At 39.1% G+C, this 14,555-nt stretch overlaps 1 protein-coding gene across 2 annotated transcripts in view; it reads right to left on the minus strand.

The window, feature by feature from the left end:
- LOC112160559 (anoctamin-9) overlaps positions 1 to 14,555 on the minus strand; it is a 33,217-nt gene that overhangs the window by 2,802 nt on the left and 15,860 nt on the right. Inside the window, exons 15-29 of one of the 2 annotated variants that reach the window (XM_024295181.2) lie at positions 12,728 to 12,788; positions 12,576 to 12,658; positions 10,172 to 10,276; positions 9,356 to 9,520; positions 9,151 to 9,187; positions 8,675 to 8,786; positions 6,310 to 6,364; positions 6,145 to 6,242; positions 5,929 to 6,000; positions 5,671 to 5,855; positions 2,250 to 2,402; positions 2,025 to 2,169; positions 1,837 to 1,950; positions 529 to 622; positions 342 to 454 (exon numbers count right to left, since the gene is read on the minus strand). In XM_024295181.2, the coding sequence (XP_024150949.1) occupies positions 342 to 454; positions 529 to 622; positions 1,837 to 1,950; positions 2,025 to 2,169; positions 2,250 to 2,402; positions 5,671 to 5,855; positions 5,929 to 6,000; positions 6,145 to 6,242; positions 6,310 to 6,364; positions 8,675 to 8,786; positions 9,151 to 9,187; positions 9,356 to 9,520; positions 10,172 to 10,276; positions 12,576 to 12,658; positions 12,728 to 12,788 (1,592 nt within the window). Of the gene's footprint in view, positions 1 to 341; positions 455 to 528; positions 623 to 1,077; positions 1,951 to 2,024; positions 2,170 to 2,249; positions 2,403 to 5,670; positions 5,856 to 5,928; positions 6,001 to 6,144; positions 6,243 to 6,309; positions 6,365 to 8,674; positions 8,787 to 9,150; positions 9,188 to 9,355; positions 9,521 to 10,171; positions 10,277 to 12,575; positions 12,659 to 12,727; positions 12,789 to 14,555 lie in introns of those variants that run through there. The other variant, XR_004947678.1, reaches the window with a different exon arrangement.

Consider the following 14,555-nt stretch of genomic DNA (forward strand, 5'->3'; position numbering starts at 1 on the left):
TTTTGACTTCTGCTCTGTTTGCATTTACATACTCGAATGTCATTGACTGGCCTGCTTAAGGTTGTTTCATCAAAAAAAAAGAAAAAAAATTGTCTGGTAGAAAATATCCTTGGCTGGTAGATTTTTTTTCTCAACCTACTGACCAACGTTGGCCGAAAGGTCAAACATTTAATTCTGGACGCTGATTGCAGTTAAAGTAATGACTTTAAATGTTTGGAAATAAATAAATAAAAAAAACTCTGTCTATAAAGTATTTTGTTTTTCAGAAATGTTGATGAGGAGCTTCAACATAGCTTTAGTGGTGTGACAGTTAAATCTTTAGTGCGTCTGCTTTGACTCACTTAAGCTCCTCCTTCAGCCGGTCCAGCTTCTTTTCCAGACGATCATTCTTCGCAGTCAGGGAATCGCTGGGGAAAAACCAGGCTGCTATGGCCTTAAACGCCAGCAGAAGATGCTGCACACAAACAAAAATGGTAAATGCCTCCTGAAGAAGCCTTCAGCTCTCTCTGCCGGACGTCTGAGACAAACCTCAAAGACGATGACAAAGCCTAAACGTGCGGCCAACACCAACCAGAAGTGACTTGTCAGAGAGTGGTCTTCCTCACTTCTAAAGTCTCTGAAGCTGCAGAATAAGACTTCATTTATTTATTGCACAAAGGGGAATTTGTTTGTATAGAACCATGGAGAAAAAAAACAGTAGCACCACAGGAATAAAAATATATACAAATAAAGATTTATTAAACTGAATAATAAAACATTTCTGTGTCACTTCAGTGATGTGTGGAGTACTGATGGGCAGATGAAGATGCATGAACCATTGAAGCCTTTCATCCAGTCGTTCAACTCTGTGCAATAGGCCATTTGCTCTAAGGGGACATCTACTGGACGCAAAAACAGTAGATGGAAAGAAATGGAAGTGTGTCATTTTGAAGAAAACCTATGAATGAATCTGTATTTAAAATGAAGTATGCAAATATGCATGTGTTTTGCGTATGTTGTGTACTGATGTACCTAAGAAAGTGGCCAGTCAGTTTATTTATATATACATGCGGTTGTTTAGACACAAAAAAAACTCACCAAACATGGAGGTTTCCATCCCTGATCCAGCACTATTAAATCAAATCAAACTGAAGATTGGAAGTCACTGTCCAGGATGAAACATCCAAGATCCACAAATACATCAGGTTCAAGGCCCCAACTGACAGCATGCTCAGTGAATGTCTCAGGCAATGGAGAGCGGAGGATGCTGGAGGACAGAGCATCATGGGAGGACAAGGCCCTGCATGGGATGTACCACCGGACCATAACGGAAGTCCTACCAACGGCTAGAGAGGGCTGGCTTGCAGGACAGGATGTGCAGCCGGCAACTGTGTGATAATGTCAATATGAACCAAACTCTCTGAAAAATGTTTCCAGTAACTTTTTGAATTGATGCCACCAAGGATTAAGGCAGTTCTGAAGGCAAAATGGGGTCCGACCTAGTGATAGTACGGAGTAATGGTGTGCTATGTGAGCTGCTTAGAGCCTCCATAGTCTAGGGCAAGGGTGGTTATCCATGATGGAGGTCAGTTTCACCAACATCCTCTTTGAGTGTGTCCAGTGTTCAGCCCAGAAAGATCTTCTTTAGTCTCCGCTTGTCGTTGTCTGAGCTTCTCCCAGCCAATCATACAAGAGTGTTAAGGACGGCTGATGCTACTGTGTCATCAAATTAAGGAGTTCCCAGCACACACCAAATGACCACAGTTTCCTCAGCCGGAGGAGGCGACTGGTCTTTTTGGTCATGTTTCCTGCTATTAGTCCATAAAATGTTTGCGTGCACAATCGTTCATGTCTTACCTGCATGCAGTCACATTGAAGAGATGTTTCTGCTGTGGAAGAACAAACGTATCTGGGTTGCTGTTCTTCATGTAGGCCGTCGTCAGAGTGCTTTTAATGTAACCACTCATGCAGCTGCAACAACAGAACATATGATGGTTTCTCACAGTCTGTCTGCAGAGCTACATCAATCATTTTGAGGAACTTACTGTGTGTCCGTCATTCCCATGGCACACGGGCCGTAGAAGTAATAGTAGACAAGCCGAGGAATGAAATCGGATGTGATTCCAATGACCAAACCGTTAGAAATCGCTGCCAATACTCCAATAGTCTCCAGGACATTTGCCCAAACACCTACAGACACAAAAATATGTAATTTGAACATAAATAACACAAAAATCCTTGATTGAGGTAAAAGCCAATGCACAGCTTACCAATGCTGTTGGTCTTTTTTGGAATCAGGCGTCTTTCCAGCTGGACCATCTTGATGGCGTCCAGACGGATCTCAAAGATGTTGTTGATCAGAGCCATGAAGGGAGCAAGAGGGAACGCCGCCACAAATAAAGTGATGAAGCTGAACTGAATCACTGCAGAGCAAAAACAAAAGTCAGCAACACAAAGAAACCCAGTTTTTAACATTTTATGTTCCTTTGCAGATAAAAATAAATTGTGAAAGACTCAAAGAGAAAACTGAAATGGCAGCAAAGTAGCTCAATATTGTCACATAATAACGTTCATAATCAAAAGAAATTGGAGAAAAACTACTAAGATGGTTACAAAGTTAAAGTGTGTTCTAAAATGCAAAACTATTTAAACCAATGTATATTTAGCTGCAAAATACAAAATATTATGAACAATAACTGCTCATCAAAATCCAAAAAAATGTTTAAAAAAAAGATTAAAAGAAGCAAAAAATCACAAAGTACAACACTGGTAAAACAAATCTAATATGCTATTTATCTATAATACTCATAACACTAGGTAAAGCGAAACAAAACCATTTTACTAAACTGGAAAAACAAGAAAGATAAACATGTAAATCAATACAGGAATCTGTTGTTTGATCATATCAACTTAGAACAAATGTCAGCCAATAGTTTGAGTTACTTTGAAAGAACTTATTCTCTCTGATCTCCCAGATCGAATTTCAAATCATTCCCAAATATTATTGTGGAATGATAAAATGTGTAATCTGAAATTCAAATATTGGATCAACTAAGGATCTTTCAACACATAAAAAAGCTCAAATCAACACAGAGCAAAACTAAAATTTGTACTCAAATATTCATTAAAATAACAATCTTTTCGTGGCTTTCCAAATAACAAAAACGAGGAAAAAGTTTCACTTTTTGAGCAATACTAAAATTGCTAATATACATGCCAAATTAGCCTGAGCACTATGGGAGTTTTGGTAATGATGTCAGAAAAATAGGACTTCCTTGCATTGCTCAGTTGTAAATTATTAAAGTGAAGTTTCTCTTTATAGATGTCATAATCTACCTGTAGTTTAGATTTTCTCCATCTGCATTCAGACTTCCGACATTCTCTTTTTCCATTCTTTATGAGAATGGAATTTCTCCATGGAGACTTTTTCCTACCAGAGATCACCTTCACCTTACTTGAGGAATGATATTTGACACACTGATATATGACATACTGAAGTTAAAGCTTTTGACAAGTTCATTGACTGAATCCCCTGAGAGGGGAGGTGTTAGAGAGAAAAAATCTGATTGAACATCTCACTAGTATCTTCAGTTATATACTGTTTTGTGGTCCCCTCCTTTAAAATATGTGTGTGTACTGGAATTGTGTTCACAAACTGGATGATAAAAATATGCAGCAGGAATATTTATAGATTTTAAAAAAGCATTCTATACAATAAACCATACAATTTTGCAAGATGAAATAGAACGTCATAGGATTAGAGGAATGGCAGGGAAATGGGTACAAAGCTATTTAACTGGAAGAGCTCAATATGTCACCATAGATCAATACAAATCTTGCAACCTCATTCTAGTTTATCACTTAGTCCTGGTTGTTTTATGATGTTGCCTCCCTCTGTTGCCATCTTCTTCTTCCTCTCCCCCCCACCCCTCCCCACCCTCTTCCTTTTTTCCGTCCGGTCCAACAACAAAGAAAAATAAATAAATAAATAAAATAAAACATAATCAATATAAATAAAGTTTAGCATGAAATACAACAGGGGTTTATACTCAATAAATCCCTGTTGTGACAGTAAAATCTGCCCAACACAAGAAGCTCTCAGCCCACATCTGTCGGCTCAGCTGTTGGACAGGACAAGTTTAAAAAAAAAAATAAAAAAAAATCTTGCAACCTCAGCATTACATGGGGTGTCCCTCAGGGCTCTATATGAGGACCTCAACTATTTATCCTATACAATAACAATCTATTTTCCAATTTATTAAAGCTTGTGTTATTTGCAGATGACACAAATATATTTTATAGTACTGATAGTTATGACAAGTTAATTAGTAACATTAATGAGGAACTGCAAACTATTAAAAAATGGTTTGATAGTGAAAAATTATCATTGAATTTAAGCAAAACAAAGGTTATAATATTTGTCAATTATAAAGAAAATCCCAATCAACAAATAAATATAAACGAAGTGCCAATAGAAGAAGTTCAGGAAAACAAATTTTTAGGATCAATAATTGACTCCAGATTAGCTTGAGAATTGCACATAAGATACTTAAAATGAAAGTTTCAAAAAACCTGTCAATAATAAATAAATGTAAGTATAATCTTGACCAAAACACTCTTCGTACGCTGTATTGCTCATTAATCCTTCCTTACCTCACATACTGTAACGAAGTTTGGGGAAATAATTACCAATCCTCAGTACACCCATTATACATGTTACAGAAAGGAGCAGTTCGGATTATTCATAAAGTAGGATACCTGGAACACACTAACCAACTTTTTATACAGTCCAAATTACTAAAATTGAACGATCTTATAAATTAGCAAACAGCCCAAATATTATATAAAGAATATAATAATGTATTACCATACAATAATAAAAAAACTATTTATGTTGAGAGACGATTCCCATGAATTACGTGTACAGGAAAATTCAAACAACCTTTAATACGAACAAAAAAGAGAGAATTCTGTGTGTCAGTATGTGGAGTAAAACTGTGGAACAATCTGGGTTTGGATCAAAAACAATGCAATAATATGTGATTGTTTTAAATAGTTATAAATGTATAACGTGGATAAAACACAAAAAATCCTGATGTATGTATAATAATAGTATATATAGTATTGAAAATATTTAAGAACAGATAAAATACTATTTTTAATGAAAGAAAAGATAATTATATGTGTGAATGTGTTGTATAAATATTATGGTTATTATTCTATGTATATTGTGTGTTTTATTCATAAAGAATATAATAATTAACCTTAACTTGTTATTATTGTTAAAAATTCTTAGTGTTGTAGTCGTCAATTATTATGAATTAGGGGCAGGCTATTGTAAGCAATGGTTCAGCCTTTCACCTTTCAAACATGGATGTAAGACATGGCATACTCATACAGATGTGACACCAATATATAACTACATGTATAAATTAACTTGTTGGAATAAACTAAATTTAATAAAAGGAATAAAGAAAACACAGTGGTGATCAGACAGACCTAAATCACATGCATTTACCCTGGTCATACGGAAATCAATGAATCAAGAATATGCCCTGTGCTGTGTGTGGGCTGTTACATGTTGAGTCAACCCAGAATTGTCCAAAGTGTTATTTAGGTCCTCAGTCTTTGTTCTGAGAGTTGTCAACATGAATATAATGTCTGTACAGCCTGAGACTTAAGAAGACTAACCCATCTCCAGGATCTCATGAAACAGACTGAAACCGTCTGTGTCAGCCAGCTGGTGGTTCTTCCTCCAATCTTTGAACAAGCAGTAGTCACATGGCTTAACCCAACAGTCCACGTTTTTTTTACTGCAAACATCTGTGTTCTCCCCCTCATCCGGGTCCTTTTTCCACCAGTTCTTCTTCAACCAGCTGTAAGAGACGAACACAAAGAATTCAACCCGCTTTTCTTTAAAAAACCTCAGACTAAAGAGGAAACACTTACGGAATAGTGATCTTATGCCTACAAGTTATGACCTTTTTTGTCATTACTTTGCTCAACTTCTTCTTTAGCCAGCTGTAACAGATAGAATAATAATAATAAATAATAATACATTTTATTTATATAACGCTTTTGAAAGATACTTAAAGATGCTGACACAATGAACCCAACTTGTTTTAATGAAAGCTCAAACTGAAGGAGTTGGCAGGAATCACTCACGGTTTGGTGATCTCAGCAATGCTGTTGATACCCTGTGATAGGGTCATGATGACGGCCATCTGGATGAAGAGGTCTGTCAGACAACCACTGGGGTGGCACTGAGAGACACAACACTCGAGTTAACACAACACAGTTTGATTTTTTGGGTGAAGTCAGTCCCCCTACCTCCTCCAGTCTGTGTCCTGCTATGCGTACGTAGTTCCCAGGATGGCCATTTATCCTGTCGTAACATTAAAAAACTTTATTAAAACTGTGAGATCACTTCCTGTTAAAAGCATTTGTGATCTAATTAGTTTCACTGCATTTGATGAGGTACATTAACCAGAGATTTCAGGGTTGGGATCCCAACGAACAAACACCAGAAGCCAATCAAACAACAGAAACAAGCGTGGAGACACCTTAAAGCAACATGGAAGTCCAAACTTTTGGTTCTGGGAGATCAGAAAACCTCAACAACCATCATGTGTGACTGCTAAAGTTCATGCTTTTGTGTGTTCTAACCACTGACTGTATATAGAGAACTGGATATGACTCCACACCTAAAAAATGAATTACTTCCAGCTCCAGTGAAATGAAGCCATTTTAACCATTTGTCAACATTTTAGGAAAAATATATTTTCAAAAAAGCTCAGTTCAGAACAGAAATGTAGTAAAGGTTTGAATCGTAGTTAGCGGAGATCACTGATGGAATAACTTAAATTAGGAAATTAGGGAAGCTACGTAAAATGACACCATCCGTCTGAAGTCTTCAAAGCCAGTGTGCCCTGGTTGTTCCCACCCGGTGGGAAGGCCGGTGACACCTCTCCAGGGAGGCGCCCAAGAGGGATCCACACCTGAGACACCTCAACTGCCTCTTCTTAATATGGAGGAGCAGCGACTCTACCAGAGTTCTCAGAGTGGCCAAGCCTCTCACTCTATCTGTAGGGGAGCGCCCAGCCATCTAGTGGAGAAAAGGAGTTACAGCTGCTTGTATTTAGGCTTTTTTATTGTTTGTTTTATTTTTTGGGGCTTTTTTATGTGCTGCATCCTTGGCTGCAGACCATTATCAATGAATTTCCTCTGCACTGCCTCCGGTATAGAAGGTGTCCAGCTTGTAAAAGTCGTAGATATCTTATATTGCGATCACTTCTCTGTAATTTTTCTATAATAATAGATTTACTGTACTGTGACAGTTTGAATGTTGAGAGTTTAAATAGGAGAGAAAAATGTGAAATTGATTAAGTCTGTAAGAGAACAGTGTAGAAAGTGTCAAGTAAGGAGTTTATAGCATTCAAATAAAAAAGACTGAATTTTAGCAGGTTATTTGTAGAATGCAACTCCTTAGACCAGCAGTCTGTAACCTGCAGCTCCAGATCCACATGTGGCTCTTTTATCTCTCCATGGTGGATCCTCGGACAAACATAAAATCAGTCATGGAGATGCTGACCAGCATGTCGACCGTCAGAGTCAGCAGCTCCCTCTAATCAAAACTACCTAAAGAAAACAAATAAACAAAGTCCACAAACTAAGACTACCAAACCCCAAACTAAAATAACAAAACCCAGCAGGGTAAGACTGCTAAAAAAAGGGGAAAACAGCAAAAAATATCAAAATAAAAGAAAGAGGATAAACTATGTAGGTTTTACATCCCTGTTGACCTGAAGATGTCTTGTTTGCTCAACACTAGCAGCAGAGTGAACAGAGTTTGTATGCAAAGCTAAACTTTGGTAAAAAGTTTGATCTTTCAGATGATCCTGTTTGGCACAGACCATCTTTCATTTTGAAAAGAAGTTATTTGAGCTTCTGTCAAATGAAAAATAAATAAATAAAAAATCACATTTTGAGAAATGCTTGATTATTTTTATTTATATTTTTGCTTTTGTTCGTGACAAAATATAGACATCATTCATATTAATTACTTAAAAAAAGGAGGTCATGATTGCAAATCCAAATTACCTAAAGGCTGAAGTGAGACTATGCGGCCCTTCTAGGTTTGGATGAGTAGAAAACGAGCCCAAATGTCTCTTTGACTGTGAAAGGTATCCGACCCCTGACATAGAAAAACAATGTTTTCATTCTTGTGTTAAATGTAAAGTTCATTTATATTTGAGATAAAGAAAAAACATAAAATATTAGATTTTTCAATGTTATTTTTTGTACAAATTTTTAAAATATATTTTGNNNAAACCCCCCCCCCCCCGCCCCCCCAAAAAAAAGATATTTGAACATTTTTAAACTTGTGCAATTGCTTTTGCTGCTTTTTTCCATATATATTTAGAAAATATGAGTTTTGTCAGTTAGCCTAATTTTTAAGTTCTATTTCAGCAGCTGTTCTTTGCAGAGCTCTCATAGTTTGTCCATGTTGTGGTTACAGTTAGTGTTAGAAGTTTGGAGTTTTTCTGCAGATGGCATTCAGGAAGTTTTGAGTATTTCAATTAAAATGTAAATCTTTTGTTTGGTTAGTAAAATTTGAAATTACTGGGTTGTGCATGTTGGTTTTGTAAATGAACAGATCCTGTCAATATGACGACATCAAAAGGTGAACTCATACCTGCCCAGGAAGAAGGCCACATAGAAGAGGGAGGAGAACAGAGTCAAGAACTGGAAGGTGAACATCATGATGGTGAAGCTTTTCTCTTTGTCGTAACGTGAGTTTGGGCTCACTGGAAAAACACAGAAAACATTGAAAAGAAAACAACTTTACACATCTTAAAAAATACAACAAAAACGTTTTATCTTTATTATTTAATTTTGCTGCTACAATATTTTTGTCAATATAAAATATACTTTCTCTGTTACGCTGATGACACCCAGCTCTACCTCACTGGCAAACCCACCTCTAACCTTACACCTTCTTTGCAGAAATCAAGTTCTCCTCTAACAACAGTAAGAGAACATACAGCAGAATAAATAAAACCATTCATTTATCTCATGACGGGGTCATTGTGATTAGCATCACAAACTTCAGATTCTTCTTCACGACGAGCACATCCTTTGTGCAAAAGTTGTATAACTAGCAGATCTTACCCCATTCAGCCATCTTTTTTGACACCCATCTGTTGACCTGCAGGAGGCGAACAGAGACATTCTTGATATCAGCTCCTAAGTCTATAAAATATCTTTAGTTAGACAACCTCAACTTCACAAAAGGCAAACATCAACCCAGTCTGGTTGGTTGTTCATTGAATTTTATACTGAAGGTTAGAAATGTTTGAGCCGAGCAGATACTAACCACAGTCATGATCTGGATAGTGATGTAGTGCGCCACAGCTCCCAGCATCACAGCCACAGTGTTGGCGTTATCTCTAATGAACTCCCACCTACTATCAGACAGCAGGGGGTTGGCCACAACTCGAAACACCACAAGAGCATGAGCCAGACCGATAATCACCAGCACCTGCAACACAACCGCAGAATCCTCACTCTTCATGCCCACCTGGTAGAGACGGGGAAGAGCCAAGACGGGCTGGAGAGACTATATGCCTCAGTAATTTGTCCATGTCTTAGTTTATAGCACTTCACAATTACCAGTTATACACAAAAACACACAAACATTGATGTATATGTGTGCACGCAGACCTACATGCACACACATAGAGAATAGTTTTCATTGATCCAAGAATGGGGAAATTAATTTGATACCGTAGATTTATAAAAAGCAGTAGGTAGTAAATGAAGGTACATTCACAAACACACACCAACACACACCAACACACACCAACACACATACACAAACACATTCCTAAAGTCTGTGTCACACACTGTTTGCAAACATGCTCTTTGTAGTGGGGGGAATATTTTAACTTTCTTTTTTTTGGGTGGGGGGTGTGGTGTGTCAATATACCTTTTAAGCTTGTTTGTCCCAGTTTTAGAAAGGTGTGTGTTCAGTGAAATCGCATCTGGTCAAGATTTTGACCATAACTAAACAGAAACTCTCTTCAAATTGCACTAAAACCAGTTGATGACAAAACCACATGCTAATCCTGTCTGTGTACACTCATTGACGTGGAGTCATTGAATACTGCAGAGGTGTTCATGTGTGCCTCACCATGATAGTTCCCACGACCAGGACCGCGATACTCCGTAAGTAGGAATGTTTGAAGACTTTTGGTTTGCAGTCTGAGTCATTGACGATCTCCAAAATCAGTTCCTCCTGATGACACAGATTTATGCACAAGTTACAGTCAAAACACATCCATGGAAGGAGCGTCTAGACTGACTGGAGTTATGTTCCACAGTAAAGAGAAAGAAAATAAACACTGCAACTATCTTATCTGTAATACATATGTTAAATTTCAAATTGAAAATAAAGAATTGAATTAGAAACCTTCAAAAGTTATTTGGAGTGCCTTCAGAACCTTTTAACTATGATCAAACTACTTCAAACAGAATACACTAAGCCTCATGGTTTGAAATCAAGGAGGGCACGGAAGGTTCCACTGTTTAAACCAGCACATGTCCAGGTCTAAAGTTTGCCAATGAACATTTTGAAGATCCAAAGGAATCATGGGAGAAAGCCATGTTCGTGGTCAGATGAGACCAAAATAGAACTCTGGTCTTAGTTCCACTTGCCGTGTTTGGAGGAAAAGGAATGATTGAGTACAGTCCCAAGAACACCCTCCCTACTGTGAAACATGGGGTGGTAGCATCATGATATGGGGGTGTTTTTCTGCAAATCAGACCGACAACTGCCCTGTATGGAGAGGATGACCAGGGCCGTGTGTTGCAAGATTTTAGGGAACAACCTCCTTTCCCTCTGTCAGAGCACTGAAGATGGGTTGTGGCTGGGTCTGTCAACATGACAATTCCCCGAAGTTCACAGCCAAGAGAACCAATGATTGGCTATGTAAGAAGCATATCAAGATTCTGGAGTGGCCTAGCCAGTTTCCAGACCTCAACCCAATAGAAAATCTTTGAAGATGGCTCAAACTCTATTTCTTAGCAACAGTTCAGACACCTGACTTATCTAGACGAGATCTATGTATGCTTTCCTGGCCAGCAGCTTCCACCCTGCAGTTATGTGCTGGATTGTTTCCTCTTTGCACAGCCTACAGCTTGGGTTTTGTTTGGTGTGGTCGATCTGAGCCTCTATTGTTCTGGTATTCAGGGCTTGTTCCTGTGCTGCCAGGATCAGAGCTTCTGTCCTGCAGGCCAGTCCTCTCTAGGCATTGGTAGGACTTCTTGATATCAGCCACTTCAGTTATTGTCCGGTGGTACATCCCATGCAGGGCTTGTCCTCCCATGAGGCTCTGTCCTCCAGCATCCTGAGCACACTGTCAGTTGGGGCCTCAGCTTGACATATTTGTATTCACAGCCCAGAGTAGCAGATAGTTTGAGAAAGAGGTGAAGAGGTGTGTGAAAGCAGGCTGGAACATGTGGAGGAGGTTTTCAGGTGTGATGTATGACCAGAGTGTAGGAAGAATGAAATGAAATGTGAAGACTGTGGTGAGAACAGCCATGTTGTTTGTTTAGAGCTGGATCAGGCGCCGCTGGGTGATTACATCCGGCCCCCCAGATCATTTTATATTTTTTATAATTAACAGCCCGATGTTATCTTGCGCTGGCAACATATTGCATCACATTCTCATTCCCAAGTCATCACATTTTGACACATGGCTAAGAAACCCTCCGAGTCAAAAATGTACACTTTGGGAGTCCCCAACTCATCGTTTTTTGGCATGCTGGCTGTTCCAATCAAATCAGGGGTCTCCAACTTTCATGCCGTCAACCGATACAGGGACACGGACCGCACTGGTATCCTAACCTGAACCCGGTACTGGCCGCATCTCAAGGTTTGGTCCATGTTAAAAAGTTACGGTTTTAAAGTTTTCAATTTTTAGTTCCAGTGTGTTCAATGGATGTTTATATCTTTTTCGACTTACAACCTAAGATGTGTTTTGGATTTTGGCCCCCTGTGCGATTGAGTTTGATATCCCTGGTTATGCAGAGACATGAAGCAGAGCTGGAGGTAGCAGTGGATTGATTGGATCAGAAATCAATCCTTCAGAGGAACAGATCATGGTGGATGTCTTGGACATAAATGCAGGGAAGCAGAGGGAGATGTTTTGAGAAGAGATGCAGTGATAATGTTGGTAGAAGGATGCTGAGGTTGGAGCTACTAGGAAAGACGGATGAGGAGAAGGAGGACATGAGGGTGGATGGTGAGTGTGAGGGCGATGCAGCGTTACGTGTAGATGGATTATTTGTGAGATGACCCTAAAGACACCCATCAAAAAGAAAATGTGAGGACATACCTCTTCAAAATAGCATTTATTATAAAATTCAGTTCTATTTTAGGATTTATGGGATTTATGAGTTTTAAGTTAGGTTAAGTGCACAAATGTTTTATCTTTCTTAGTGAGTTATTTTTGAAAAGCACTAATTATAAACGATTCATCCAAACTGCAGGTGAAACTTTGAGTCAGTTCAAATTGAATTGGTCAGATTCAAACCTCTTCCTCACACCAGTCGAAAACCTTCCATTTGGACACGTGCTTCGCCCGATGTCTCTTCCAAAGCTCCAGGAATGTGGTGGCTGAAACCCCAAAAGACAAACAATGAATGCACAACAACAACAACAAACATGTTTCAATGAGAGACTTACCCCAGATGGCCATGAACATTGCAAAAACCACTGTAGCTTTATTGTCAAACAAATAGCTGACCTGTGGGAGAAAAGACAGAAATGGACGGTTTTAAACGTATGCTTTGTTCACATTGGTCATGTGACACATGTTTAAGAACGTGATAAAGCATATGGTGTTCCCACTGGGAAAGCCGAGAGCGACCTATTCTTTGTTTCTTTTCGTGTTTACAAGTGCATGTCCACCACCTACAGTTGGAAGAGGCTCAGTGCGAAATGTCAAATTGGTGTAAATCTGGTGAATCTCTCTCCAGGCTTTTTTTCTCGCAGCTTTATTCCAGCATATGAAGGAGTTGGTGTCATAGAATGGCAGCCGGACACAAACCCAATTATTACTTTCTCCTCCAAGATCAGTTTTGAAACAGTTGGCACTTTTGACAAATAAGATGGACGTCATCCATTCGCCACCAACCAATCCGACTCTCTGATTGGTCAAAGTTTAACCTGGTTTATCTTGAATTTGTATTTTCATTGGAAAGGACCACTTTAATGCAGGTTGCTGAGGGCTGTGTGAATGTTGCTTCACAGTCCCTAAGTCTTGGTTTAAATGGGTAATAAGTGCTTATTCCTTGGTCACATGCACCCGTATGGTGGTCGACAGATGCTGCAGGGTTTTGGTTTCTTCAGGTCAGTGGAGGGTCATAGAGAAGAACAGCTGCTCCTTCAGGAGAGTGCAGGTGTGTCTTACAGTTCCCTTGAGGCTCGTATGGCCTCTTTAAAGGATAACATAAAATGAACAGTACCATTGTCCTGCAAGAGGTAACTGTATTGTCACGTATCCATGAGGCTAATGGACGTTACACACATTTTAGACATATGGGTGATGCTGTCTTATGGTGTCCACACTCCAGGCATTAGTAAGGTGCAAGTGCTGCCCTTTACTGACCACAAGCAAATGATGTACACATGTGTTGTCCTTGTGATGCCTTCAGTGAGGTACAGAAGTATTTGAAAAGCCTGTGATTTTGCAAGTCCTCCCACTTAGAACCCATGGAGGGGTCTGAGACTTTCATCTTCGGTGCATGTTCACTGTGGGAGACATAATCTAGGAAAACCTACAATTCACATTGTATGACTGTTTCAGTCATTTGTGTGCTGCTGCTGCGAATAAGTATTTGAACACCTGAGAAAATCAACTTTAATATTTGGTATAGTAGTTTTCGTTTGTAATTTCACAGGTCAAACGTTTCCTGTCATTTTTCTCCAGGTTCCCACACACTGAAAGAGGGATTTTGTCCGACTCCTCCACACAGATGGTTCAATGGTGGTTCAATTCAATTATTTTCATGTAGCCCAATATCACAAAACAGTTGTCTCAGCGGGCTTCAATGTAGCTCAGTGGTTAGTACGCTCTCCTCACAGCAAAAAGGTCCCCGTTCCAGCCCCAGCTGGGGCCCTTCTGTGTGGTGTTTGTCATGTCATGGGATTTCCCTTTTTTAAATTATGTTTCTCACACTGGAAATTCAGATTAGAGGAACATTTAGATCCCTCCATGATGTCTAATTGGCAAAATTACCGGGTGTTCAAATAAGCATTTGCCTCATTGTAAGTGCCTGTGGGACACCTGTAGGATGTCCACAGAAACTACACTCTGATTGTCTAATTTTCTTATTTCAAAAGGTCATGCTGCACACAAGGAGCCCATACTTCTCATGTGAACAGCACTAATGGACTCCTTGAGGAGTGCACAGAGTTTAGGGGGTCACGACCGAGCAGACGTGTGTCTACAACTCTCCTCAACTCTTCAATTCAATTCAATTCAATTTTATTTATATAGCCCAATATCACA

This window comes from Oryzias melastigma, linkage group LG3 (genome assembly GCF_002922805.2).
Source record: "Oryzias melastigma strain HK-1 linkage group LG3, ASM292280v2, whole genome shotgun sequence".
NCBI lineage: Eukaryota > Metazoa > Chordata > Actinopteri > Beloniformes > Adrianichthyidae > Oryzias > Oryzias melastigma.